Here is a 26,661-nt window from a genome sequence, read left to right as displayed (position 1 = left end):
ACGGCTTCAAGATTCTCGATCGCAAGACAGGAAGTTGTGTACTGTGAAAAGTACAGCCATCCGCCCACTTTAAAAGCCGTGTAATGTACCCATGGCAAAGGTCGTCCCTACGCAGATGTTAGCCGACGTGTAGTAGCTGCGAGGTTGTTAAACTACAAATGACTGTCGTAAAAAACTGCCCCCTCTGGTCTCCTTCTGCATTACCGCCAACACAGATTATGAAGCTGACTTGCTGACAGGCTCCTGCTGCACTCTGGGTCCTAGCAGTTTTTCTGCGGATAAATGCAGTTATCGGGATGAATGTGTGGTCACAGCCATTGCGTGGGTTTTTTCCTCTTTTAAGGCCTAGATCTTGACACCTTGCAAGGACAATTACAGTGCAGTGATGGCTTGGAGCAACTGATCCGTAGTCCCTGTAAATGCAGCGACACTGAATGGGAGTCGGTTTTAGCCTTGGTGCTTAACTAAATGACTCAATATGCTGAAACACACACAAAACGACCTCAAAATTCTCCAACGTACTGCTTGCCACTGCTGGGGTTGTTCTGACAGCTCGCAAAGCTGCATATCAAGACATGGAGCTGTGGTCTGAATCACACATACATTATATAGTATAGTTTAACTAGGGCTGGCCAGCTAGCTGGGTCACGTGCACTGCTCTGAGGCGATTTAGCCAAAGCTCAATTCATTCCCCTGCCAGCTATATAGGCACTGTACATTTTGTAGTTTCAACACAATCGAGAAAAATAAAATAAAATTTAAACAGGCGATTTGTTTTGTAGTTGTTGTTTTGTCATCTCCTGGAAATTGGGGATCTGGTGATTTAATTGTGTCTAAATCTTGTTTTATGATTTTCTTTATGCTTGTTTCTAATTTGTGGTTGTGGAAACAGTACAACGGTAACAACAGTACTGTACTTATGTAGCGATCCTCACCGTTGTAAACATAAACACAGTCTGAAAGGCATAATTGGGTATAGATGTAAGAAGATGAAGGTAACAAGGGACTTTTGTTAGAGACCACGCCTTCTATCACACGGCAGGCACATTGGCACATGTACAGCGCAGATAGACATTTAGTCCAAGAACATTTATCTGATTATCCTTGCATGTGTCTGTGTACTGAGTAGTCATAATAATCTTATAGTAATATTATAGGACGGTTAATAAATGTCAGGGATACTGAGAGAAGGGTGGTGTGAATGCACCTTTGTTTGTGTATGTGTGCCCCTGTATTGAAACCAAATTCCATTTATAGAGGCTTGTGTCTGAGCCTTCCCTCAGTTCTCAAAAAATAAACGATTACCCATGCAGCAGCTCTGAGCAAGCCAAACCACCCCCTCTGCACCTTTATATTTTTATATATATATATATATATTCCTTTCTCCTTCACCCCCCTATTCCCCACGGCTCCCATTCACGGTGGCTCTGCCTCTAAATCCACGCTGCACACTCCACGGTCCTCCTCCTCTCCCTCCACCTGCCCTCCATGCATCCCGCGGTGGTGGGCCGGACGACGTGGAGAGATGGGGGGATGGATGAAGTCGGGGCTCGCTGTCAGATTTGGAGTGGAGGCGGCTTGAAATACCTCGCCGCCCTGCTTGCCTCCGCCCAATTATCCACTTCCCTGCTGAGCTGGGAGGATCAAGTCCATAGATTACCTTCCATTCGAACCAAAGAAAGTGCACGATACTATAAATACACCCTATACCTGACTGAAATCCTCCTGCCCCGCGTCCTCCGTTCTCTTCGTGGTCCATTCTTGGAGTGTGCGCTCTGTTCGTACTCCTGCTCCTTCGTGCTGATTGCCCGGTGTCGCACTGAGAAAGCGTCGCCTTCTTCTAGATGTGTCAGCTTTCGCCATCACAGGGAAATTGGGCTGAGCTGGCGTTGGTCCGACACCATCCTGCTTCACGCTCCCAGTCACACAGAGTCGAAGCAGCCGCGTTCACACTGGGGAGCCGGCCATGTGAGCATGTATTTTTAATGAAATAAAAGTTAAAGGTAAGTGAGTTCAATAGTTAGTTTAATATAATATATAATATAGAAGTATATATAATAAATATATCATCATTTCTATGTAATCCATTTAGGGGCTGGGGCCAATGCACATGTCGGTGTGAAAAGTGCCGTCAGAAAAATTCTTATTTCGCCTTAATCTGTTGCTTGTCAGGCTAAATGTGAATTGTAACGTGTGAAATTAGTGGTGCTCCAAAAAAGTAAAATTCAACAAAAATAAATCTTATTTGTCACACTCTGTAATGGCAGTTGTCGTGAAGCTCTTAGGACCTTAGGGCGCGGTCATGGGGCCAAAAAAGCTTGAAAACCCCTGAGTTAGACGTTCACAGGCTTGCTCCTGGGCACAACTGCAGTTTTGGGTTTTTTTCATATTCCTGTCGCCCAGTACTAGTCTGAAAGTTTTAGGAACGGCAGCATTCTGCTTTTCTACGGAGGATTATGTTCTCTACTCAGTCTTCTCTGAGAATCTCTCGACAGCTGAACTGTGTTGAACTGAGATGCAACTGAGATGGAGATTATTATATTTCTGCTTTTTGTTCTTTTCCTGACTTAATGCCTTTCCTTGGTCTTCTCCTTGCTTTCATTCCTCATCCCCATACAAACCCTCTCCTCCTCCTCCTCCTCCTCCTCCTCCACCTCCTCCTCCTCCTCCTCCCCTTTGTGCCCCCAGAGGCAGAGGACCGTGTACAGGCTGACCCTGGTGAAGGCCTGGAATGTGGAGGAGCTCCAGGCCTACTCCGAGCTCATCGCATTGGGCCAGCCGGACTTCATCGAGGTCAAGGTGGGGCTCATCGCCAAGCATGTTCCGTCTCTTTCCCTCCTTTTTAACTTTCTCTGTTCATTTATCTGTTCATTTACCCCTGTTTTATTCCTCTTTTTCATGACTATTACCATGTGCTTGATCGTTTTTTCCCCCCTCCACTGGGGTTTGTTTTCAACTCAGTCATTCCTGCTGTCTCTCTCTCTCTCTCTCTCTCTCTCTCTCTCTCTCTATCTATCTATCTATCTATCTATCTATCTATCTATCTATCTCTCTCTCTGTCTATCTATCTATCTATCTATCTATCTATCTATCTGTCTATCTCTCTGTCTATCTATCTATCTATCTATCTATCTATCTATCTATCTATCTATCTATCTATCTATCTATCTATCTATCTATCTATCTATCTATCTATCTATCTATCTATCTATCTATCTATCTATCTATCTATCTATCTATCTATCTATCTATCTCTCTGTCTATCTATCTATCTATCTATCTATCTATCTATCTATCTCTCTGTCTCTCTCTCTCTCTCTGGCTCATTTTGTGTTTGTCTGTTCTGAGCTGTGATGTGTGTCTGAAGGGAGGTGGACTAATAATGGGGAAGCCCATCTCATTTGCTCCTCGTTAATGTGTTTGCCAAGAACAAATAAGCAAACTGTTTACAGCCAGATTTTTTTTAAACAGCCGTTCCTGACAAAACCGTAGCTCATCATCTTCTGCTGGTTGAAAGTCGGATCCGTTTCACTTTATGAAGCTTCCGCCTATATATATATATATATATATATATATATATATATATATAAAGAATTTGGTGTATATGCTGTGCTCTCGTTTCCAATTCAATGGAAAAAAATGAGCTTATACAGCATTTTAATGGCAAGGGCCTTGAACTCAGAATTTGCCTGACAATGCAGCATTACCAAAGCTACCTTCATTTACAAAGTTAATTAACTTTATTTTGCTCTCTTTGCAATTTATCTACCAATCCTTGATACTTAAATATCTTTCTCAAGTTTGTGATTTATTTTTTCAAATTGCATCAGGTTTCTGGATATGATGTACAACCATGTCTATGTATATTGTAAATATTGCGTATGCAGATTGTCTGCAATACGGATACACAGATACTGCTTTTTGGGCATCTGCTCCAACACCACACTCTGCAAAATGGTCCGAGGCCTAAATGGGATACCAAAGCGAGTGTGATATTGTGGTCACTCAAAGCCAGATCATGTTCATGATGATGATCATGCAATATTATTAATAGTGTTTTTATCTATTTTCTCTGCAAGGACTAATACGTAATAATAATAATAATAATAATAATAATAATAATAATGATGATAATCCCTCTTATTTGTATATCACTTTTCTCAAAATCCAAAGACACTTTCCATTAAAATGTCATTGAATGAGGCAACAATGCATCAATCACAAGATACAGTAAGTAAATCTGCAACCTAATTTATGCATCGAGGCTGCTTTCCTGCCCAGTTGATGAAAAGCCAAATTGTTGGTGTCTCGGCCTTGAAGTCTCCAACGAAGCACCATCTGACAGGGATGAAAAAGCAGTTTCCTCGTTGACTGACTGGAATGTCTTATTAACGACATCCCCACGCACCCCGTGCCAAACACTGACACCCAAACTACTCTTACAGCGATTCCAGCCCTCTGAGATTCATGTGGACAGCATTTTTCTGTGATGAGCGAGTTAATTAACTTAACAAGTCACTTGTACGGCACATCCACACAGTCGAGTAATTCCCACGATGGTGTGGCCCCTGGGAGCCTTGCTGCACGTGATGGTTTCATGGTAACAAATTGCACATTTAGGTTTTGAACGTTGTAAGGAGAAGTTTAGCTCAAGGTGAGTTTAACTTGAAGGTTTATGGAGTTATGATTTGCTTGAATATCATTTTCTATAACTTTATAATCTCTAGGCTAAACGGTGTAATGTGTTTATACCCCCCAACCCCCAGCCGCTAAACCGCCAAACCGCCATCTCACTTCACAAAGCACCTGCAAACGGTGAAATGCACCGCTAACAAGGGGGAAGGCGCACGCACACACACCCACACACACACACACACACACACACACACACACACACACACACACACACAAAGACATAGAAACCCGTTACGCCCTGACGTTATAGGGGTTTCCCTGTGTCCCTTGGGGGGTTGTGGGTAACAGCTAAACAGGAAAGTGTACAGCAGTGTGAATGCGTAATGGAGACTGTCCATGACGCTCTGCTGCGCGTGCCCGTTTCTGCAAATAAAACAAACGCATAACAGTCTGTTTTTGTTATTTCAGATGTATTTATTTTACCCCTTTTCCTAAAAAAAGACGTGTGTAAGGGGTGAATACGCCTGCCGGTGCCCCTGAACAAAGCACCGGCAGAGGAGCTGGAGTTGGTCCCCGGACACTGCGGCTGCGGCTGCAGCTGCCCACTGCTTCTAGGTACAGGATGGGTCAAATGCAGAGGACTCATTTCCCCAAGAAGGATTAATAAATAAATGAGTATATATATATATATATATATATATATTGTGAACGATCGTTCTGGCTCAGGGCCCGGGAATGAGGAAGAGGAGGCAGGCAGAGGCGAAACAGCGGCAGTTGCCCTGTTTATTCACAAGGCTCTCGAACAATAGATGGTTTGTTGGCCGAAAAAGAAACTGCGGGCTCGCAGGCCCATATATATATATATATATATATATAAATAGTTCTGGGATATCCAGGTATCTCCAGCCGTCCGTACTGGTTCGTGTCCCTCCGGCTGGTTTGCCTACACGCCCATCCTACTGCGGGGACACACACACAGTTATACCTTCCTGTTTTTGGGGATCAGGCGAATCAGCGGAGTCCCTCTGCTGATTCGCCTGATCCCCAGCAGCTGAGTGGCCCCGGGATGGGAGACTGCACCGCCTGTCTGCAGGGCGGCTTGGCCACGCCCCCTTGGTCCACCACAATATATATATATACACCCTGTACATATATGTATTTTAAACAAAACAAAAATAAGCCCCATGAATCTTGTGTCAGCCATTAATACCCCCCCCATAAATTGCACCCAGCTGCAAAACCCTACGGTCGTGTTCCCTCTGTCATATCATTAGCACAATATCTTTTGTGAATCTGACATTGAGATGGTGCAGATAATGGACACAATCTCTGCGCGACTCATAGTGCTATCAGCGGCCGACATCCATTCATAGTGAATTTGCCCCTGAGAATATTAAATCCTCCCCTTTCCAATGGCTCTGTATTCACACAGGATTTTTAAGTTCAAGGGGTTTGTTTTTAACAGTCCAGCGCAGTCAGTCATGTCGGGAGGCACAGTAGTCCAACGCAGTGGCAGTCACACGACCCAAGCCAATCATTTAGATGACACATCTGGTGAAATACCGTAGTGTGGAAACACTTCACACTGCACTGGCAAACGTATCCCACAATGCATTGCGAGGACGCCAGTGAGGCTTCTGTGCAGTGATGTCATCAACCCGCAACGGGCTGAAAGGAAGCGGAGCGGCTCTATGGCGGCGCAGCTCGTCCGACAAGACGTTGATCTTTTGACTCATGCGGTGACGCGCGCTGGGCGAGGCCAGGACCACGCGGTGCATCGTTGGCCATTCCACTCTGTCTCCCTCTGGTCTCTCCCTCGCCTCCTCCATCTTGCTGGCACTCTCTCCGTAGTTTCTACCTGTTGCACGGAGGTGTAGTTGCTGTTAGTTGTAAATGTCAGGTCAATTTTTTTTTCTTTCTTGTCTGTAATGCATTTCAGCTACCACCACTTCCACCCACACACCTAAAATATGCCTCTCTCTCTCTCGCTCGCTCCCTCCATCTCTCTCTCTCATCTAACCACGTTCACCTAATGTTACTCACCCACATCTGGTATTTTACAGCTGTTTAAGTCCTCCCCTGCTTTGCCTAAGCCGAGATGTATCCGTCTCCCTTCGTAATAAGAGGAGAGGAGCCGCCCGCGTCCCCTCCGCGGCCGCCGTCCTTTGAGGCTGGCCTGGTGGGTCTTTCTATTAAAGGCCTCTGGCGGGACTGCGTATCGATTGCCTCGCTAAATGCCACTTCATTATATCACATGGAGCAGGGCGATAACACGGCACGGCAGCAAGCGTCAGCCCGGACATGTAAACATTAAATACCATGAAAATCAAAGGCGACCGCGAGCAAGCACGTACACACAGAAACTTCAGCGGCAACTGTTGCACGGGCACACAGAAATATATTTCCATCCAGTAAAGCATAAGAATGCCTCTGATATTTGATGATGATGATGATGATGATGAACGACAAAGATTTCAGCGTTTTGTTAAGCGGAGTTAACTATTGAGGTCAAATGTAGCGGCTGCATTTTTTTTTTTTTTTTCTATTTCCTCTCGGCGCTCTGACCTTCAGAGCAGAGGAAATCGAAGGGAAACTGCCTCTGTTTCCCGCTCACTCAATTATTGAACACTTTTTATTCATGCAGGGGGGGGCCGCTGTCCAGGGTTGCGCCTTTTCTTCCCTCTCTCTCTCTCTCTCTCTCCCTCTCCCTCTCTCTCTCCCTCTCTCTCTCTCTGTCCTCCCACCTATGGGCATTGCTGTTGCCCTGCGGCAGCTTAGCTTTGGGAGCGCTATCGACTCCCCCGTCATAAACCCTGCAATTAGCGAGTCCCACAATGGCCCGGCGACAGAATGATAGAACGCCCCGAGCCCGCTCTCAAATTAGCGCTGGTGGCTGAATGATGGGATGCCGTCGGCGGATAAGAGGCAGGTGTATGAGTGCTCGAGGTCCACGGCTGCCACGGCTCAGATTCCAGCGCTTCACATTTCGGTTTCTTTTTGTGGGTACAGTATATGGTTTGATGTTTTGTTTGGGTTTGTTTTTTTTTGTTATTTATTTATTAGTTGTACTAGTGATAGATTTTTTTTTGGGCACAGGGGCATCGGCCTCTGCATTCCTGCACATTTCCAGCGAATCGGTCAATGTGTAATTTCTTGTGCACAATTCTTGCGAAATCTCGACGCAGTATCGTACCCGAGTGGCCGGACTGTGTGCTCCATCTTGACAGAGAAGAAGAAAATGGAGACTCGTGTTCCGTCTGCGTGGCTCCTCCATTTGTTCCACACTGGTATTGACTGCTGTGGGTCTCGTGTTTAAATTCAGAATATATGCTGTGAATTAATTTTCTTAACGGCTTTGGTTTTTTTATAGCTACCAAAAATATTGGGCATTTTGTTTGGAAATAATTCTAAATAATTAACATGAAAAACAAAATATATGCTGTAAACACATTAATGCCAATAACCGCTTCCTGTTGAAAATGATATTCTATTGTTCCGATGCCAATTTCTCAACAGAAAAAAGAGGACTGTGTCCCAAAGTAGAACCCAGGGAGCAGTAAAACACAACAATTACCAAACTTAATGAAATAACTTCCTGAAAACACCTTCAAAACATAGGTGGTGTGTGTGTGTGTGTGTGTGTGTGTGTGTGTGTGTGTGTGTGTGTGTGTGTGTGTGTGTGTGTGTGTGTGTGTGTGTGTGTGTGTGTGTGTGTGTGTGTGTGTGTGTGTGTGTGTGTGTGTGTGTGTGTGTTTTAAATAACGCACAAAAAAGCATGAAAACAATATTTAAAATGAAGAATAAAATAAAAATGCCTGTTTAAGTTTTGGGTTTGCAATTTTTATTCACGATTATTCTAAGCAGATATTATAAATATGAGATGGTGTGTGTGTGTGTTTGTGTGCGTGTGCGTCAGAGTGCGCGCGCGCATCGCCATCGTCATCCTGAACTTTGATTACTTACACATGAGTTATTAGTCCATCTTTCCGTCTCTATAGCACCACAAACCCTGCTGCACAATCCACCAATGGCACGCTCCCGTTATCGCTTGTGCCTGATTTACGGTCTTTGCTGCTTCCAATAAGCGATTCCCGTTTCCCCCAAGGTGGGAATGGATTCCTGAGCGGCAGCGCCGGGCTAGATGCACTGAAATAAATGTGATTGCCCGCACGGACGCCAACATGGCTATACATTATAAATAATGCACAGATACAATATATCGAAGGAGCTTTGAACACTGTCACCACGGTTTTCCTTGAGGTCGGGAAAAAAAAAAAGAAGAAAACAAGTCCAGGCCCATTTGGTGGAAGCAGCAATCACACTTTGGTGGAGAATTTCCGAAAGACCGACAGGTTATTTCTTCTTCCGGCCCCCCCCACCCCGACCAACCCAAAACTCTCATATACTCAGTATTTCATCCCAGCCCTCCTTACCTTTCCCTTTTCCCATTCGTCGTCCCTTCACGGTGATTCATACAGAGCCCCAGGTAGTCAATCTTTATTCAGCATTCCCCCAGGCGATGCCGATAACACACAGACTCTTCATTAATTCCGTCCGGCTCCCCCGCCCCGCCCCGCACGGTGCTCCGGCCGCTCCCGAGTTGCTTATTCTTTTCAGGGGGGGGGGGGGGTGAATTCCCAAGCAGTCGCATACGGTCTAAGTCACGGCGCACTCGCACGGCTGCATCCGACCCGGCGCTCTCCCTTCGCCCAACTGTGAACCGCTAATCGTTCCGGCCGATCCGTGCAGTTCAGATGCTTCCGCTCTGACACGACCTACAGGGTTTAACCCGATTACCAGCTTATCACTTATCAGTTAGACGCCTGGAATTAAAGCGCAAATCCATCAGATCATCTTGTGTTGGGTGCATTACACTGCAGGTCCCAGAAGTCCATTCGAAAGCGCAACATTTCACTTTTTCAACATCCAGGTTCACCCTCATCTTCGCTCCAAGATGGTGGTTCCCCCTCCCCCCCAAGTTTGTCTTCTCAGTTTTGATTTCATTTTCTGGGTCACTTGAGGTGGTTGGGATGTTTGTTCGGAGTTTTTTTGTGCACGTTCATCCATATCGACTGGCTCAGTTCCATTCCTGCTTGGAAAGATGGATCCCGTGACCAACACTGGAAACGGTGTATGGAGGAGCATATTAATAATTCAAATACATTGAATCGACCTTTCTTGTAAAGTGGCAGCTTTACAAAGTATCAAAAATGGGATTTTTTTTTCATCAAAATAATCTCATGGCTACCACTTAAAACTCAATAGCTCTAACTACCTTACCTGTGAATAAATACTACTTGTCCATTGCTTTGCATCACTCGTCCATTATGTGCTCTCCTCTTGGTTGAGACATATTAGACATAGAATTATTGATGTGGATGTCCGTTCTTTACTTCTACATTTTAGTTTAGCTGAATTCTGTTATGCTTTTGTACATTGTACTTAATGCACCAATCACCAGAGTCATGTACTGGGCTGGGAAATTACATTCTGATTCTGCATTTTTAACAGAAAGCATTTCATGTGGAGCATTTCTGGCAGTGTGCGTAAGATACCGTCCTCCGCGAGCTAGAAGGTCTGGGCTTTGTTGATGTTCCCTCCATTCTTAAAGGGGACCTATTGTGCTCTTTTTCAACAATATAAGTCTCTGAGGTCTCAAAGAGATGATTGTTGAAAAATGTTGCTGAAAATACCACTCAGATTTTGCATTCTCACCATTCTTACATGCCTCTAAACCCTCCTGTTCAAGGATGGGCTGTTTCAGTGGGTGGAGCCATCCTCCTAACGCCCATTAGTCTGTGAGCCAGTGGGGTTTGAGCATTACTTCTGGGTTCGTTGTCCGTAAACATTCACTGATTTCACCTTATCAGTCCACCAAAATTTGTTTCTGAACAAATTTGAGGTGAGAAACAAGCAAACCAGTTTCTGAATATCCACTCATATTAGATCTACAAGGCCTCATTTCATTCTGACTTTCATTGCAGACACCGCACGGGGACATTGCACACAGGGATTTTTTGTTTTCTATAAACGTCAGAAAATAAAATAAAATAAATGCATCTACAATAAAAACACACTATTTTTATTGGTTTTGTTTGCAGAAACGCACAGCGGTACCACAACCAGCAGTCTACCGCATACTTTTTTTTTTTTTTTAGAAAGAAACACAAAGCAGAATCTCTTTTTAATACTTACATTTCCATCTTCTTCAGTTTTCAACCCCAGCCCGTATCAGATAAACGGCTGTGATTGACCCGACCCTGGTGAGGACGGGTGGAGATCTGTTTGAATGGGAGGGTGGCCAGACGTACTCTGCAGAGCAAATGAAACCTGAGCTGCAGATGCGTCTGGTTCCCAGCCTGACTGGATGTAGGAAATCTGAACTCCTTGTTTCACCACCTTTTCCTAAACAAGACGCTCACAAAAGACTGACTGGGTCGTCTTATTTTGCAGTTTGTGTGTTAGTCAGCCCATCGGAGACCCAAATGTACAGTATGTGCACAAGCACTGAAAAGTGAGTTTTACATAATAGCCCCCCTTTAAAAAAGAAGAAATCCCTCTTCCTTAATTATTATGCAGATTTGTTCAGAAAGTACTCTGGTTAAATGGCATATTTGACAGATTAGATATTACTGGGATCCTTCAGACCAAACAACTGAAACATCTAGAATCGAACAACTTGGGACCTTTAAGTGCATGTAGGCCACAACGTCTGCCCCCTGCAGCTCGATCTGGCCACAGCGCTTCCTGTTTGGGGATATGTTATCACGAGGAGCTTGTCACTAGCTCCGTGGGTCAGAGGTAATATGACACCGGTGTCAAGTCCATAGTCTGCCCCACCAGTCATTGCCACCGTGTTAACGCCAGGGTCACTCCGGGATCAGCCGCCGCTGTGCGACTCGCAGGGGCCAATTCTCTGCGGAGTCAACACTCTGTTGGCGACCACATGTTCACCTCCTGTCAGCAGGACAGGAGGTGAACAATTGATTGATGCGCTGTCATAACAGCGCCCTGTTATCCTTCCCCTTTAAATCAAACATACCGTATGATTAGATAGTGTGAGAGGCAGCGTAGATGGGCACCGTAAATCCACAGCGTTTATCTGGGCATGAGAACACAGTCGGGACTGGGACGCCGAGGGTATTACAGTACAAAGGCGTGCGTGCGTGCGTGTGCGCGCCTGTGTCGATGCAAAGATTCGAGAAAATATGGTAGCCTGTTTTATGTCTTTTGGTGTGAAAATGCATATGTACACACACACACACACACACACACACACACACACACACAGGTCTCTTGAAGTGTTCCAACACAACTCTGCACTTGAGTGGTCTTGCCTAAGATTTAAGTGAAGTATTAAATGGAGAGGTAGGTGGAAAAGAACGATACTTGTTTTATGACCCTTCCCTCTTTCCGTTGCATCTGCAGGGAGTGACGTACTGCGGGGACAGCGGCGCCAGCAGCCTGACCATGGCCAACGTCCCGTGGCATCAGGAGGTGGTCTCCTTCGTCCAGCAGCTCGCTGACATGCTGCCTCAGTACGAGATCGCCTGCGAACACGAGCACTCCAACTGTCTGCTTGTGGCGCACACCAAGGTAGGAAGCGCTGGTGTTGCAATAGGGCCGCGACGGTAACCGCAATACCGCTGATTACATGACATCACATGAGCTCATTAACGCAAATAGTATATATAAGAGTATATATATATATATATATATATATATATATATATATGTGTATATATGTATATATATATATATATATATATATATATATATATATATATTTTTTTTTTTTTTATTATTATTTTTTTTCATTTTTCTGCTGGTGAAAGTTACAGGCGGATACAAAATATAAACATCATCGTTGAGTGAATCATTGTTGAGTTATCCTCGTTGACTGTCTTCCCTCCTATGTTCAAGGGCTTCTGGAGAAACTCTTCAGTTGCTCCGCTGAGTCCGCTCCCGTTTGTTTAATTATTATTAATCATTTCTCGGGCTGTACCAGACTCAGAATGTTATCGATTTCGGATTCGGCTGTTCACTGCCAATATGAACGGGGCACGGCTCTCTGCTCTTGTGTCCGCGGCAATTCACACATATAAAAATACATTTTGATTCCCCTTGTTTATAATTCCTCATTGAAAAGTTATGCCTGTGCATTTTTGTAAGATTCTGTTTTATCCTGTTATTGCAATGCAATGCCCCAGTCGGTTAACTGCAGTACCGCAGTTATATGTTGCTTTTCACCACGGTAAGGCAAGGCAAGTTTATTTATATAGGACATTTCAACAGCAAGGCAATTCAAATTGCTTTTACATAAAACATAAAAACCATTAAGTCAAAGTGCAAAGAAAACACAAAAGGACATAGAATGCATTAAGAATGCATAAAAGTTATAGTGCAGTGCAAGTAATGAATCAACAATTATTTTGCCTATTCCCAGAACAGCGTTTTACCTCGTCAAGGCGATGTCCTAGCCCCGGAGAAGAGTCTGGAGATCTTTCAGATATCGCTGTTTCAGATCGGCCAAGGCCGCTTTAATACATTGCACATGAATGCCGCTAGTATAATAAAAAATTCACACCGTCACAGAGACTCCCCAACATCTGGAGTCCCGCTGTGTGGATGTAATTAGCTGGCCGTGATCTTTTTTCACCGCAGCTCGCAGCAGCTTGGAGTTATAAATATTCAACGCTTTGCCGTCTGATTTGAGCTGCGATGGCCGGCGACTCCTCACTCACTCACACATCCATTCATCTCTTTATTTATTCACTTGTTCAATTTCTCTTTGGTCTCTCCGTTCATCCACACAGTCATTCATTTATTTTCTCGCTGATCTCTCCATTCATCCATCCGGTCGTTCTTTCTGTGATTAATTAATTCACTGTCCTCTTTATTCGACCGTTTAATATGAAACAGTTAAATATAGATACTGTTCTACATAACCTCAACAATGGAGGTGTGTGTGTGTGTGTGTGTGTGTGTGTGTGTGTGTGTGTGTGTGTGTGTGTGTGTGTGTGTGTGTGTGTGTGTGTGTGTGTGTGTGTGTGTGTGTGTGTGTGTGTGTGTGTGTGTGTGTGTGTGTGTGTGCGCGCACGCCTCGCCTACCCAGATAATGCATCCAGCATTTGTTCCCCATAGGTGCACACACTTTGCCTTCCTCTGTAGTTTATTATCCTTCAGTGTCTGCATTCCTTTAATGAGGGTGAGCTACAAAACTATAAATGTGGTGATCATCACCATGCGCACACCGCCCCCTGGTAGGTATCGTTGCCATATTCCAAGGCGAAACCCCCTTCAATAATTAATGAATGATGATTAATTGCGGGCTCCGCTCTGGCGCAGTAGAAAACCACTCCAGACCACCTCCACCCCAAATAACATACATCCAAACACGCACGGACATGAAGTACCGCGGTACAGATAAAAGAAAGTTTTCATGCTCTAAAAGCCCAAATTAAACCTCCTCTGTAGGGTATTTCGCGGAATATGGTTTCCATGTTGAACTGTAATTGAGGACCATTCACTTTTCCTCCATAGTCTCTTCCTGGAATGAGAGGGCAGTAAATGTGAGAGAGAGAGAGAAAGAGAGGGAGAGAGGGAGCGAGAGAGAGAGAGAGGGAGCGAGCTCTAGTGATGTCATCATACTGACACCATGGGTGTTCCCCATTGATAAACTCAGCTTTTCATCAGATGCTCGGGAGAGTTTAATTCGGCTCATTGAATGAATGATCCGAATCAACACAGTGTGTACGCACAGATTCAAATCGTAAACGGAAGCCAAGAAGTTAGTTCTGCTGAATGTAGGTCAATACAAATGGCTTTCCATTCTAAAGCTGTAAGTCATGTCATTACAACTACAGTAATATGACCATGAGTGGAACTCTTTAAGGCTCAAATGCCTCCCGCCGCTACACACACACACACACACACACACACACACACACACACACACACACACACACCTCTTTATGTGACCACTTTTATTGGCCTAAAGGTCGAGCCAACCGATCAATTTTCTTCTGTTCCCAACCAAGAACATGGAGGATAACACCGAACCCTGAGTGGCCGATCTCACTGACATGTCTATTGCTGTGTGACGCTGTATGCTGTATAATAACTCCACTGGCGGTGGCTGGAGTGCACCGTGGGCGCTGCTTTCAAAAAATGTGGCGAGAAAAGACAATAATGTCAGGCGCTTTCCTCGCAACCTCGCATACGTGAGCTTTCGTGACGTCAACACGCAGCGAGGGAGCCAGAGGTTCTCGCTCCTGTGTGTCGCTGCAAACACATTGAGAGAATCGTTGTGTGCCCCATACAGCGTCCCACGGATGGCTCAGTGGTGAGCACTGCTGGCTCACAGCAATGAGGTTCTGGCTAAGGACCCGTGGGGGGCCTTTCTGCATGGAGTTGACATTGTTTTCCTCCCGACCGGAAAGACATGCGCGTCAGGTGAGACACCCCTGTCCCCGCCCTTGACCGTCGGCTCTAGAGCTGGAGTCGGTGTTTGGGTTCCGTGCTGTGGTCCGACGCGATGTGCGGTCTTAATAGACGCCACTCTGACGGGGGTCACTTCTGTCTCTTCCAGTCTCCGATAGAATCGGTAGCGCCCGCTGTATGGCTTCCCGCGTGGCACGAGCCTCTATAGGACGAGCCTTTACAGACGTTTAAGAAGGGGGTACCTAAACGTTTTGTTTTTTTCCTCCACAACCCTCATCGCCAATTGGAAAGGACAAAGGGCTGTTATTCTTCACCACAAACTGCTTCTAATAGGTGATGGTGGAAAATGCCACTGGAGCTCCTAATTGGGCAGCCGTGTGGCGCTCGAGCGACTCATTTGGATCAGTCAAAGGATGGCATGTTCCAACCCGGCTCTATTAGTAGCACGCTCCAGCCCAAGTGCCCCTGAGCAGGACACTGCATCCCTAACGGCTCCCGATGAGTAAAATTGGCACATTGCATGTCTGCCGCCAGCATCAGTCCTGGGTTTTTTTTCCTGAGTTTCCCCCGGGATTTATCTTAAACTTTAATTCTTTGACATGTGGAAGCAACCCTATAATTGTATGCAGTGTGCATGTGCACACAACGTAAAACCTTTTAGAAAATACAGCAGAATCTCTGCAGGGTGACGATCATTTGCACAAATTTCACACATTTAATGAGACAAAAAGAGGCAATTGTTTACTAAATTCTTCTTGATTTCTCACAAGGGAGCCAGATTGCAAGGCCGTAGTCATTACTTCACTGCATTGATTACCACCTCTCTCTCTCTCTCGCTCTCTCTCTCTCTCTCTCTCACTTCCCTCTCTTTGCAACCTGTCTCTTGCCTTTTCTTATCCCTTAAATTTTCTATCGCCGCCGCAAATTCCTTGGTCTGTAACGGCGGCTATTTGTGATGCAGCTTAAAAAAAAATATTAAGGCATTTACACCCACGCAACTACTGTTGAGTGGGTCTGTTGCTTTGCACACACACACACACACACACACACACACACACACACACACACACACACACACACACACACACACACACACACACACACACACAACATACATCTTTATTTACCTCTCTTTCTTTTTTCCTTTCATTATTTCATTCTGTATGTCTCTCACACAGATTGCAGTATTAGCTCTTGTTGATCGACATCTTGAACATTTAACTACTGTATATCATAACAACGCCGACTGAAAAGAAAAAGCTTTTTGTTGGGTACTCGGTTTTAGGGTAGATGAAGTCATTCCAAGGTGATCAGAAGGGATTTCGTAATTATTTACTGATACACACAGACAAACGCCTTCCATCAAGCTGTGATAAAAAATTGCATGTGTCTTGAATGTGTTCTCTGAAGAGACCAGGCAGAAACCGGGCTGAGCAGATGTTTAAAGAGTCCGGTCCACCAAAAAAGTTCTGACTGTTCAGACAAAGACACTCGTCCCTGTGCCGCTTAGTGCCGCCCGCCCCCCAAAAAATAAAACGTGTGCTGCTCTGCCAGACTGCATGGTCCTGGTGTCTTTCTCAGCTCAGGACGCACGTCAACAAGGCAGCGGTTGGACCGGCTGTCATTCTTCCTCCAGGAAGGCGGGGTTGGGGCTGTAGCCGAGCCCTAACGCTCTTCCCTACGGGAGCGCCGTCGTTATTCAAACCCTGAAGGTCCGGCTCCAGCGTGTTAGATAACACTGGTGTATCAAGCATGCCAGAGTTAGAGGAAGCCCCACCGCCTCTCTGCAGTGTGTGTGTGTGTGTGTGTGTGTGTGTGTGTGTGTGCAATGTGAACAGTGTCCATACACATGTGGTACGGTGTGTGTGTGTGCCTGCGTGCGTGGATTTCCTGAATGTGGACGGTTCCCTGTGCGTTCATGTGTTCGTTCGTGTGTGTGTGTGTGTGTGTGTGTGTGTGTGTGTGTGTGTGTGCGTGCGCCTGTGATCGCTTCACACTCCTCTGATCATCCTCGTTCCAACTTAACGATAGGAGCTTTTGATGTAGTCCTTATGTAAAAAAGACTTCAAAAGTATTCATGACAGAGAGAGAGAGAGAGAGAGAGAGAGAGAGAGAGAGAGAGAGAGAGAGAGGATCACAATAGGGAACGGTGATAGATCCTCCACACGTTGTATTACCATCGTTAGGACTGGATCACCCTGGGCTCTTCCCACCCTCACCCTCCGTCCTCCTCACTCCCTTTTCATCTCTAGTTCTACTCCCTGTGTTTGGCTATTAGTGATGGGTGGGTGAGCTCTGGAGCCGCCCGACTCGACCTGTAGCTTTTAAAAACCCACCTGCAACTCCACCCGCTACCCTTAATGATGGTTGAAACCTGCTGCTCATCCGGGAATACGGTTCAGCACTTTGCGGCACTTCAAGTTTCATGAATTTCGACCCCACCGCCACCCCGACCGTGCTCCACCCACGTACGCGAGACGCTGAGCCCAGGATAAAAGCGCCCGAGAAAAACTGAAAGCGCAGCTTAGGCAGCCGAGGGATGTCCATAAGTTTGGATTTATTTATACTAATTGTCTTCATTAACCCACCTGAACTTTACCAATGACGTTATCAATCCATACATTTTTTTGACCGCCCCAATCGTCAGGCATTGTCCCAAGTTTGAGGAGGCTCCTTCCTACCTCTCACATTACAGTGTGATCGAAGCAGTTCGGGACAGAAGGTGAGACAGACAGACGGACAGACACTGATCACCGCGATCGGCAAACAGTAATAATAATATAGAAATGGTAAAAAGTCTCCACTCTCGGTGTGTGTGTGTGTGTGTGTGTGTGTGTGTGTGTGTGTGTGTGTGTGTGTGTGTGTGTGTGTGTGTGTGTGTGTGTGTGTGTGTGTGTGTGTGTGTGTGTGTGTGTGTGTGTGTGAGAGAGAGACTGGGATGTTCTCCTCGTTCTCGGCCTTCTGTCGCGCTCGGCAAACGATTAAACCGGCGGGAAGTCTTGTCGACGCTCCGGGCGGCGCGGTGGCTCTTTGTTGCTTAGAGACTGAAACTGTTTGCTGCTATGCTGAACAAATAGCGTGCCCCCGCCCCCCTCGCTGTTTGTTGTTTCCACTCAGAGTTCATTAGCCATGCAGCAGGTAGTGTGCTTTTTTTTTTGTAAATACAACATAGGAAGTGTCTCTCCCGCTCTCTCGCTCTTTGGGAACCGGGATCATTTCCCTGTCTGTCCGCCAATCACAACAGCTAGAGAGTGTGACTGCATGCGGGGAGAAGAGTCGTCTACTGTACTACTGTGCTGTTCCTCCAAAAATAATACCAAGAAAAGCAAGAATTTGACTCCAAAAGGTTAAATCCATACCTGGCCTCTGTGGGGGAGGAGATTGGGACGGTTCCCAGTTCCTTAAACAGCCAGATGTAAGTCTTTTTTTGGACACATTGGTGTTTTTAAGTGGTAGGATCAGAGACAAGTGTTTCACCGACTGGTTCAGGCCTCGTGTCAAGCTGTCGCTGCCCCGGCTTCTCTCTCTTCTAATTCATTTAATTCCATTTTTTGCAGTCGTTTCATACTTTCATCTTCATTTCTTTCCTTTTTCCACCTTTTTGCCTTGCATGTGGCGGCGGGGGCTGAAGGCAGCCACGCAGGGGGGGTGCTAAGCGCTTCTTTTTAGCGTTGAAGGACCCATATTGTTCCAATTTCAGCAATTTTAAACAGTTTGAGATTTTTTATTTTTATTTTTTCAAGCCAAGAAATCGCTGTAGTTTATTCTTAAATGACAACGCAGAGACTTCCCGTCCCTTTCAGCCAAACACATCCTGGCTCCATTTGCCGTCTACAGTGTTGATTATGCAAATTGGTCAGAGATGCAATTCCAGTCCCACCTGCGGCCAAATATGAGTGGCGTCTTTTATATGGGGGGGGGGGGGGGGTTTAATGTATTCTTTGATGAAGGAGCTCTGTTCAAATGAAAGGAGAGCTGCGCCAAAAGCTCAGCTCCCGTTTTTCAATGACGTACGGACCTTCGTCACACATCAGGGCACAGCACGGCGGCTGTCAGAGACACAGAGTCCACATCCAACCTTATCAGGAAAAACATTATTTACATGAGACTGCGTGGTTGATGCATAACTTAGGCTGATTCTGGAGCCTTTTTCCCTGCTCATTTGATCCTCACAAATGTTGACTTTTTCAACTTGTACACCGCGTTCCAAATTATTATGCAAATTGTATTTAAGTGTCATAAAGATTTTATTTTTTGTTTTTCAATTAAACTCATGGAAGGTATTGTGTCTCAGGGCTCTTTGGATCACTGAATCAATCTCAGACACCTTTGATAATTAGTTTGCCAGGTGAGCCCAATTAAAGGAAAACTACTTAAGAAGGACGTTCCACATTATGAAGTAGCCACAGGTTTCAAGCAATATGGAAAGAAAAAGGATCTCTCTGCTGCTGAAAAGCCTCAAATAGTGCAATGCCTTGGACAAGGTATGAAAACATTAGATATTTCACGAAAACCCGAGCGTGATCATCGGACTGTGAAGAGATTTGTGGCTGATTCAGGGCACAGACGGGTTGGTGGAGATAAAGGCAGAATGAGGAAGGTTTCTGTCAGACAGATTCATGGGATGAAGAGAGCAGCTGCTAAAATGCCGTTACAAGCAGCAAACAGGTATTTGAAGCTGCTGGTGCCTCTGGAGGCCCACCAACCTCAAGGTGTAGGATCCTGCAGAGGCTTGCAGTTGTGCATAAAGCTACTATTGGGCCCCCCCTAAGCAATGCTCACAAGCAGAAATGGTTGCAGGGGGGCCAGAAATACATGAAGACTCATTTTCAAACAGTCTTGTTTACTGATGAGTGCCATGCAACCCTGGATGGTGCAGATGGATGGAGTAGTGGACGTTTGGTGGATGGCCACCGTGTCTCAACAAGGCTGCCAGGTCAGCAAGGAGGCGGCAGAGTCATGTTTTGGGCCGGAATCATGGGGAGAGAGCTGGGAGGCCCCTTTAGGGCCCCTGAAGGTGTGAAAATGACCTCGGCAAAGTACATAGAGTTTGTGACTGAGCACTTTCTTCCATGGTACAAAAAGAAGAACCGTGCCTTCCTTCCGTAGCAAAACCATCTTCCTGCCTGACAATGCACCATCTCATGCTGCAAAGAATACCTCTGTGTCATTGGCTGCTATGGGCATAAAAGGAGAGAAACTCATGGTGTGGCCCCCATCCTCCCCTGACCTCCACCCTATTGAGAACCTTTGGAGCATCCTCAAGCAAAAGATCTATGAGGGTGGAGGCAGTTGGCATCAAAACAGCAGCTCTGGGAGGCTGTTCTGACGTCCTGCAAAGGAATTCAAGCAGAAAATCTCCAAAAACTCACACGTTCAATGGAGGCAAGAATAGTGAAGGTGATATGAAAGAAGGCTCCTATGTCAACATGGAACTTGGCCTGTTAAGATGTTTTTGATTGAAATAGCTTTTGATGTCAGTAAATATGACCTCCTAATGCTGCACATTCAACAAATGACCATTTTCACTTCTTTACAACCTATAAAATGTTTTGAAACTCTGTTGTGCATAATCATTTGGAACAGTGCATTTTGAGTTTTTTATTTTTGAAAAAAATACTGTTAGTATTGGGAGGTTTGTTCAATGACATTCAAATTATACCCAAATGGTTGATGACTTGAAGATTATACTGACTGTCATTTGCATCGACTATTTAGGAAAATCTGAGAAAAATATCATTTGCATAATAATTTGGAACGCGGTGTATTTAGGTTTTGCTCAACAAAAAAGCCTTGAGGAGAACTTATTCATTGAGCTTCTTTCTTCTGCGTCCGTGTCCGTGTTTGCCTCCGTCCAGTTCAAGGTGTACGGCGAGTGGCAGACGTGGATCGACTACGAGCGCTTCCAGGAGCTGGTCCGGGCCCACGAGGAGAGCGGGGGCCAGCGGAGCTTCTCCGCCCTGGACTACACGGCCCGGACCCCCCGCTGGGCTCTGTTCGGGGCCCAGGAGCAGGGCTTCGACCCCAACGACACGCGGTTCCAGCGCCGCAGCAAGACCCGGGACATCTCTGGATGCTGAGAGGGACCCGGGACGCAGAGAGGGGACTTCAACTATGTCCACAGATGGAGCTTTTTTTTGTTTTGTCGTTGTTTTCTCTACATCTTTACTGATCTGTTACTGATTTGTTTCCATGTCCTGTCACGTGGCCCCTGAGGGCCGTCTCTGAGATTGAACCCCGCCCAACGCCACTTTCTTTCCAGGTTTCTTCCTCTCTATTCGCCAGGAAGAACGCCACACGAATCCTTTGGCATTCCCCTTCTCCGTCACTTTATACAGTATACTGTATATATGTTCTTTTACTACTTGTCACTACGTCCATACTGCTCAAGCACCTTCCCTATGATCACAGACGTTGTTTTTAACTTGGCTGCTCCAGGAGAATCACGCCCTTTTAGGTCGAGCTCCCGAATCCCCCTCCACCTCGCCGGAGATCCAGCGTCCAGAAGGCGCTCGGAATTCTCTCCCGGCTCCCTCTCCCTCCTTCCCGTCTTCGGTCGTAGCTCTATTAGGACCGACCCCCCACGTGCTTAGCCGCGGGAGATTGGCAGAGAGAAGGTTAGGGTGACGTGTCTGAGCTTGTGTTGCGTAGACGTCGAGCTGCTCTTCATTCCCAGCAGAACAGCAAGAACATGCTAAACTCACAAAGCGATAAAAGCTTGAGCCAGTGCCAACTTTAAAGTGCACCACACAGCGGATGTGTTTTTTTGTTTTGTTTTTACCAAACGAAACGTGTATGACTACTAAAGCTTCTCCCGAGAAGTCTGTTTATATTTGATGAGGCTTGTCTTGATGGTCCTGGTTAGACGAGATAGAGAATCCAGATATGTTAGACTGGATGAGTTAGAACTCTAATTCAGTTCAGTGGTTACGTGCCCTCCTAGAATGGAGGTTCAGCTCGATAAATGTCCATCACAAGGGAGGAGGGTGGAAGCCTGAAGAACTGTTCAATGTGATGCTCGTTTTCGTGCAGAGCAGGTTTTGCATCCGGCCTTATTCCTCTGGTTCCCCGTGGGTCAGAGATGCTGCGTCTCAGCGAGTCCCCGTCGGTGGAACCAAACAGCCAAAGAAGTCAGCACTGATTTTAGTGATTATTTTTGTCTCTCATCTTCTGATAGTTAGTCCAAATCTGTTCCTCCAAAGTGAGGAAACTCACTCTGGTGCATTTTTGATGGTCGGCTTCTTATTCTCGCCGCCTGAACCCCACCACCGCGTCATGCTCTTACCGATGTCACTGAAGAATCTGATGTTTCTTGAGATGTTTTTGTTTTTTGATTTTGAATGACCTTGTTTTATCTTCTTAATGCTGCATTTTCCCCCTCCCTCCTTCCACACTTCCTGTACCGAGCGGCTGGTGTGTGTGTGTTTCTCAGTAATAAAATGTTGTCTCGGGGATCGGCCTGGTCCTTGTGAATTATTCCCGTGCCCCTCGCTCTCGATTTTTTTCCTTTTCCCCGGCGACGGAGTGAGAGGTTGACATTTTGCGGCGCTCAGAAGCCTCGGAGGTTGGCAGTTAAAAGGGTTTCTGTGCTGTCCTGGGAGGGCGGCGGCGGAGGGGCGCTAAGTGAAGCAGGTGGAGAGTCACGGTGGATGGCGCGGAAGAGATGGAGGTCAGAGGTCACGAAACACAATGGGAGCCCGCGGTTTGATCTGTTTGGGGGGTTTATTGGTTCACGTAGCACCATGTATGTAAAACATAGTTGTATCAGCTTAAGTGTATGACAATATTAGTTCAGTGTTTTCATTTCACCAAGCCCACCATGCAGATATTTATCTGGATTTCTACCTTTATACCATTGATCTTTTTAAATCCAGCTCCTGTCCTATGAACTTTGGATTTTTTCTGTAACTTTATCTTATCTGATAAGGGAAGAGTAGAATGGTTTCTTTGATGATGAGGATCAGATGAACGCTATCAGTCATGTTTGCATGAAGGTGTAAGTTTGTATATTCACAGAGCAGCGTCGTCCACTCAGAGGTCCGTCCCTGTCATTTTGCACTCCTCTGTAAATGGTTTTGATCATCACTTTCTCCTGCTCCCAAACGGAATGTCCCTTCATGTGAACAGCACCCGGGGGCAGCGCCGCAAAATGTCACTTTCAACCCCAGCAGACTCACACACCCCATCACTAAATATTTTTCTTTTCATCCCCATGTCCCTTCTCTTTCGCAAGACCTAGTTCTTGGTTTGTGTTGCCTGTGGTGAGGCATGGTGGCAGCAGTGCTCAGTGCAGAGGTCTCAGGACGGGAGCTGGAGGCTCGGAGGTGGGGCGGGGGCGGGGGGAGCTAATGGCCGCCGCACCTCGGGGATACATTTGGGAGCCGGTAAGACCTGCATCTAACTCAGTGACCCTGTCAGAGCGCTGCTTTATCCCAGCGCACAAAGGGATTTCAGGCTTTGATCCAGTTTCACAGACTTCTCAAAGGCTAAGACCCCAAAAAGGGAGATTTATCAACTCTGCTGTAACAAATCTAATTTCTGGGAAGGGGTGTGGAACAATAATGTTCAGACAGACCGATCTCCCTGCTGTTGGACGGTCTTTTGTTGAGTATTATAGTGTAGAGCTGGTCGGAGCTGACCGTGGTGCTGAATTGGAAAGTTTGGTACCGATGTTAAAGGCTCATTTATAAATAACTCTACACTAAACTTTGAAGCAGATTGTTCCTGGGGGAAAAAAGCATGTGCCGTGTCAGCGTCCTCTCAAAGACTATTTTAAAATAAGTTTTCACAAGTCTTATGGTCTACAGTGCTAGGACACGGGCAATAAGAATAAAAATGGTTTATTCCTGGTGCATTTTTCTTAATGGGCTGATGTAAATGTGCTCTGCGTTACCCACATTTATGGGAGGATTTATGAGAGCTGTTAGTGACCTCAGTTACATTACATTATACACCCCCCTTATTAAATTACATTTTTATTGATTATAAGTATGCTTATGCTACTTCACATAAGTGTTTCTCAAAAGTAATGGAGATTTGCACGACAGATTCTCCAGAGCCAAGGCCAAGGCGCATTCCCAGCTCTGTGGAACTCATTGTTTCGTGGGCTTGATGGGCAGCTGTGATATTTTACTTCTGCACACATGAAAGGATAGGTTAGCCGTGTTCCAGCCCCGGCCTTGTTAAAATATTGGTTCTCATCATAACTGTTCATACTGTAGCGCGACCTCCTTGAACATCCTTCTCTTGAGAAACGTACCGCTCTGCTGCAGTTGTGCCATCACATCAAAAAATGTTGAAAACGCGAAATTCCATTAATAATATCACATTTTAAAAAATTAACTTTTCTTTTAAAGAGACGATTTAATGTTTTCGGGCTTTTAAGTTCTGCCCCATAGGACGGCATTTAAGCACAGTGACAAGTGCTGGAATACTGGTTTTTATTCACAACACATCACTGAAGGAAGGCATTTTGCGGTTGGTCTTCCAAACCGCAAGCACCGTGACTGATGGAACGTTTAGTTTGTTGGGTTTTTTATATATGCAAAGGAAATTATTATCATGCGTAAATTCTTAATGCATTAAATTAATTTGACACTGTCAAGTTGTGCACCTTGGGTAAATTAATATAGTCACAATCTGGATAATAGGCATTTAATTTAAAAATGCCATGGACTTGACTACTCTTGGTCAACGGGGGCTGAATATACAGTACATAAGATATCTATCTATCTATCTATATATATATATTCCCTGAAATGATTACTGTGATTACTGAAGGAGCCATTACTGCAATAGAGAGGTCAGCGGTGAGGAAGCCTCATGGTGATTTACTGTTGTTTGGATTAAAGTTCTGTTCATTCTGGATGTTCGAACCGTTCGAACCCCACATAACAAAGTAGGCCGTTTAAATTAATTTTACTGCGGATGACGTTTCTCCAAAGTCCTTTTCGAGGACTCATCAAAACTTTGGGGGAAGAGGCTACACCAACTTCCTGCTTCATTAACAGCGTGTCGTCATAACCTTCAGCGTAAGGCTTTTCATCACGCCGAGACCCTGGGCCGTTACCAAATTTCAGATGAGTCACGGCGATCGAGGATGGAACCCAGCGCACGTCGGCCCCTGGCAGAAGAGCAGCGCTGGGCGGGTTCAAGGAAGACGAGGTCTCGGGCGCAGCTCCAAGATTCCCGTCTTCTCAAGGAGAACCTGGAACTGCTCGCCGCCTTGTCCTCGTCTGAGTTTGGTGAAGGGGTCACACAAGTGGGGGAAGCGATCATAACGGGAGTGGAAACATGGTCTAAAAAAAACAAATAGTGTGTTGTACGGTCACGCCTCTTGTGTTATTGAATTAAGATATATCTCCATAAACTCTAGCATTCGGAATGTCGTTGACCAATCTCAATCAATTTAATTCCTGAGAGGTGTTTGCTTGTGGCTGATCTGTATTCTGCGGCTGTCGCGTGGATTTACTGAAACCCTTTCCACTGTAAATAACGTCTTCTGTGACTTTCCACAGAGGTCATAAGTTATCACTGCAAGATGCTTATCTAATTCTATTACAGCGGTTGTCTCTTTTTTTTTAATGCAATCTAGAAGAGACAATACACCAGAAAGCCATCAGCGCTTTAGGGTGACTAGTGAAAACGTTTAGGAGGCGTCTGAAGGTTCAGTCCATTTCTAATCTCATTTTTTATATATATATATATAAAATTGTTTTTTTTATTAATAAAAAGCTAGAAACACAGAGGAAGAGGACTTAAGGAGCAGGAAAAAGGAAAACAAAACAAGCAAATCAGGACATTCGAGAAAGATGCGTTTGAGTGGAACCAATCTCTCTCCTCTTCATGTAAAATGTTGGAAAAAGTCAGTTGTTCCCTTATCTACGTAGTTCCCTCTGCAATGCATCCTAATCCGGTGTGAGGAGGGAAAATCACCTTGGGTCACATTTCCTAGACTTGAGGCGTAACGGTAGGTCTCCCTTCGCAGATCTTCTCGGTAGGAGCGACGTGAACTCTGTTCTATCAGATGGTCCGGGAAAATCCCACTGGTTTGATGCTGCGTGAACAGCCATTCGGGTATTTGGTAGCCTTGAATGAGCACTGTGGTGTTCTCCTGCATTTTCCAGACGCCAAACCGACGGAAGAACAATCACGAGCAGTCGCAAAAAAGAGGATAGGACGTACAATAAGTGCTCCAGACAGAAGAACAATGCGTTCATTAGAGGAAGTGTAATGAAAGTGCTGCATAATCTGCCTTTGATATTGTGCAACATTTCCCTCCATTTGCATGACAGTGTTCCTCCACATCCCTCAGCCCGAGCACAAACCCATTACAGAGCCCCCGAAACAAAGCACTTCTGCAGAGGTCGTGCAGGACGCGCGTGGATCGCCTGCCAACGTGCTCGCCGCCTACAGACGCGTGCGCGGAGTTCCCCGGGACCAAACAGGCAGAGAATGTGACCGAAAAAAAGTGTAAAGGTGTAAAGTCTTTTTCGAAGTTAAACCTCGTTGAAAGGAACGACAGGTGCGTTCCAATGCTATAGTATTTTTAAAAATAGCAGCTTCTGAACGTTTTCAACTTGA

General features: G+C 45.6%; 1 protein-coding gene across 1 annotated transcript in view; it reads left to right on the top strand.

Moving 5' to 3' along the window:
- tyw1 (tRNA-yW synthesizing protein 1 homolog) overlaps positions 1-22,517 on the top strand; it is a gene marked incomplete at its 5' end in the record, with an annotated part of 71,230 nt that extends 48,713 nt beyond the window's left edge. The window contains 3 exons of the mRNA XM_080007338.1: positions 2,689-2,799; positions 12,064-12,231; positions 20,937-22,517. Coding sequence (XP_079863464.1) covers positions 2,689-2,799; positions 12,064-12,231; positions 20,937-21,158 — 501 coding nt within the window. The 3' untranslated portion in view covers positions 21,159-22,517. The remainder of the gene's footprint in view (positions 1-2,688; positions 2,800-12,063; positions 12,232-20,936) is intronic.
- Between the last annotated feature and the right edge of the window lie 4,144 nt (positions 22,518-26,661).

This window comes from Zeus faber (genome assembly GCF_960531495.2).
Source record: "Zeus faber genome assembly, chromosome: 9".
Classification (NCBI taxonomy): Eukaryota; Metazoa; Chordata; class Actinopteri; order Zeiformes; family Zeidae; genus Zeus; species Zeus faber.
The sequence above is the reverse complement of the archived record's forward strand: the minus strand, read 5'-3'. Positions and strand labels throughout refer to the sequence as shown.